The sequence below is a fragment of the Sapajus apella genome, unplaced genomic scaffold, assembly GCF_009761245.1.
Source record: "Sapajus apella isolate SASKATOON/1434 unplaced genomic scaffold, GSC_monkey_1.0 scaffold5448, whole genome shotgun sequence".
NCBI classification, from domain to species: domain Eukaryota; kingdom Metazoa; phylum Chordata; class Mammalia; order Primates; family Cebidae; genus Sapajus; species Sapajus apella.
The window spans coordinates 1-2984 of NW_022442372.1; the positions used below are offsets into that span (position 1 = coordinate 1).

The 2984-nt window shown below is 55.3% G+C and overlaps 1 protein-coding gene across 1 annotated transcript in view; it reads right to left on the bottom strand.

The window, feature by feature from the left end:
- Nucleotides 1–502: 502 nt before the first annotated feature.
- The window catches only part of LOC116547911 (granulocyte-macrophage colony-stimulating factor receptor subunit alpha-like), a gene marked incomplete at its 5' end in the record, with an annotated part of 3446 nt that continues 964 nt past the window's right edge, over nucleotides 503–2984 (bottom strand). The window contains 2 exons of the mRNA XM_032273670.1: nucleotides 503–852; nucleotides 2096–2192. Of these exons, the coding sequence (XP_032129561.1) occupies nucleotides 537–852; nucleotides 2096–2192 (413 nt within the window). The remainder of the gene's footprint in view (nucleotides 853–2095; nucleotides 2193–2984) is intronic.

The window sequence follows — 2984 nt, forward strand, 5'->3', positions numbered from 1 at the left end:
TCATCTAATCAGTCTAAGGTCTAAGTGGGGAGGGCAGGCCTCATCTAATCAGTCTAAGGCCCAAAGGGGGAGGGTGGGCCTCATCTAATCAGTCTAAGCCCTAAGGGGGAGGGTGGGCCTCCTCTAATCAGTTGAAGATTCTAAAGAGGAAAAGCTGGGCCTCATCTAATCAAAGGTCTAAATGGTAAACGCTGAGGTTTTCTGGAGAAGAGATTGTTTTGTTTTCATTTTGACACAGAGTCTCACTCTGTTGACCAGGCTGGAGTGCCGTGGCGTGATCTCCGCTCACCGCAACCTCCGCCTCCCGGGTTCAAGCAATTCTCCTGCCTCAGCCTCCCGCGTAGCTGGGATGACAGGCGTGCGTCACCACACCCGGCTCATTTTGTATTTTTAGTAGAGACGGGGTTTCACCATGTTGGCCAGGCTGGTCTTGAACTCCTGACCTCAGGTGATCCGCCCACCTCGGCCTCCCAAAGTGCCACCGCGCCCGGCCTGCTCTACCTTCTTCTCCCCCTTTTCTTGACCACCCACCCGCCTCAGTTTCTCCTGATGGAGCTCACAGAGAAAACGCTGACCACGACCTGACTACACCCTGACCCAAACCCAGGTGGAAGACCCAGGAGCTGGATACAGATTCCAGCCACAGCCCGTGGTGACGCTGAGGTCCCAGCTGGTGGAGAAGCAGGGCGGCTGACACTCAGAACCCGTGTCCCCATTCCCGGTTCCCCGGCTTTCCACCCCAGCTCTCCGCTCCGCCCACCCCTACCTACCTGGTCCTCCACCTGATTCTCATCGTTGAGTTTGTCTTTGATTTTTGGAACCGGGGGGAAGAGTCGCTGCATCCGGACACATCTGAGGGACAGAGAGGGAAAGCGTGAAGGGAGCCCCAGGCCGCCAGACTGCCTTCCTCAGGATGCTCAGTTCAACTACCCAAAACAACATCACCAAGGATCACCAAGTGATAAAAATCTTGGCCAGGCGTGGCGGCTCACGCCTGTCATCCCAGCACTTTGGGAGGCCGAGGGCGGGAGGATCAGCTCACGTTGGGAGTTTGAGACCAGCCTGGCCAACATGGAGAAACGCCGTCTCTACGAAAAACGCAAAAACTTAGCGGGGTGTGGTGGCGGGTGAGTGTCAACCCAGCTACTCGGGAGGCTGAGGCAGGAGGATCGCTTGAATCGGGGAGGCGGAGGTCGCAGTGAGCCGAGATCGCGCTGGGAGACAGAGTGAGACTCCAACCCGGAAAAAAAAAAAAAAAAAAAAAAGGAAAAAATGTAATTAGTTAACGGATGTCAAGGTGAGATGACCCTGGATTGCAGTGAGTCCTAAATCCAATGACAGGCATCCTTCTGAGAGACAGAAGACAGACAGACGCAGACCAAGAGGCCACGTGGACGCAGCGGCTGGAACTGCAGTCATGGGGCCACTAGCCCAGGACACCTGGCGCCCCCAGGAGCTGAGCCAGGCAGGAATCATCCTCCCCTGGAAGCTCCAGAGGGAAGATGATACAATTGTTTTGAATCCAACTATCGTCCGCTTCGATTGCCTCGAATTTGTGAATGGGGCCTTATTAGAAACACGACCTCCGCAAATGTCACTAAGTCAAGGATTTTGACACGAGATCGTCACGCATCTCATACATCCCATGACAGGCGTCATCTTTAGACACAGCAGAGGAGCCGGGCGCATCACCTGGGGCCAGGAGTTCCAGGCCAGCCTGACCAACATGGACAAACACCTTCTCGACCAAAAATACAAAAATTAGCCAGGTGTGACGGTGCACGTACGTCATCCTAGCTACTCCGGAGGCTGACACAGGAGGTGACACAGCCAGGAAGCATCCTGCCCTACAGCAGAAGACACACAGGGCATGAAGGCATCGCCTCTGTGCCCACAGCTCAGCCTTGTGGGGGGCAGGGGGATCTCACGTCCGGCAAAAACGTGGCATCCCAAGCAAGTTGTCCGTGTCACCGGATGCGTGACAGGACCAGGCTGTCTTTGTGAGAAACACAGACACCCTCTGGAGAAAGCGCCGTCCCCCCCGCCCAGCCGCCGCACGTGTGTCTGGGGGATGCCGAGGTGCTTCGGGGATTACCTTTTAAACAGGAAGCCGAGGACCAGGGCACACACCATGGTCCCGAGGACCAAGGGCACGTAAATGTACACGGCGCTGGTCTGCCCGTCATCAGACCCTAGAGAGCCACAGGAATGCATCTGGTGTGAATCGCTGACGGACGTGGAAAAGGAAATCAACTTTTTTTTTTTCTTTTTTTGGGGGGGGAATGGGGGACTGCCGTGGCTCACGCCTCTCATCCCAGCACTTTGGGAGGCCGAGGTGGGCGGATCACGAGGTCAGGAGTTCGAGACCAGCCTGGCCAACATGAGAAAACCCCATCTCTGCGAAAAATACAAAAATTAGCTGGTTATGGTGGCATTCGCCTGTAATCCAAGCTACTCGGGAGGCTGAGGCAGGAGGATCGCTTGATCCCAGGAGGTGGAGGTTGCAGTGAGCGCTGAGGTCACGCCATTGCACTCTAGCCTGGAATATTCTGTCTCAAAAAAAAAAAAAAAAAAAAAAAAAAAGAGTCCTACTCTTGTTGCCCAGGCTGGAGTCCAATGGCACAATCCCGGCTCACCGCAACCTCGACCCCCGGGGTTCAAGCGATTCCCCTGCCTCAGCCTCCAGAGTAGCTGGGATTACGGGCACCCATCACCCTGCCTGGCTAAATTTGCTATTTTTAGTAGAGACGGGGTCTCTTCATGTTGGTCAGGCTGGTCTCGAACTCCCGACCTCAGGCGATCCGCCCGCCTCGGCCTCCCAAAGTGCTGGGATGACAGGCGTGAGTCACCGCGCCCGGTCAAGGAATTAACTTGCTTTGGGACTCCAGATGCATTTAGTGGAAGGGAAAAGCTGAGCAGGAACCGGATTCAGCAAACCTTGAGGTCAGGAGTTCGAGACCAGCCTGACCAGAATAGTAAAACCC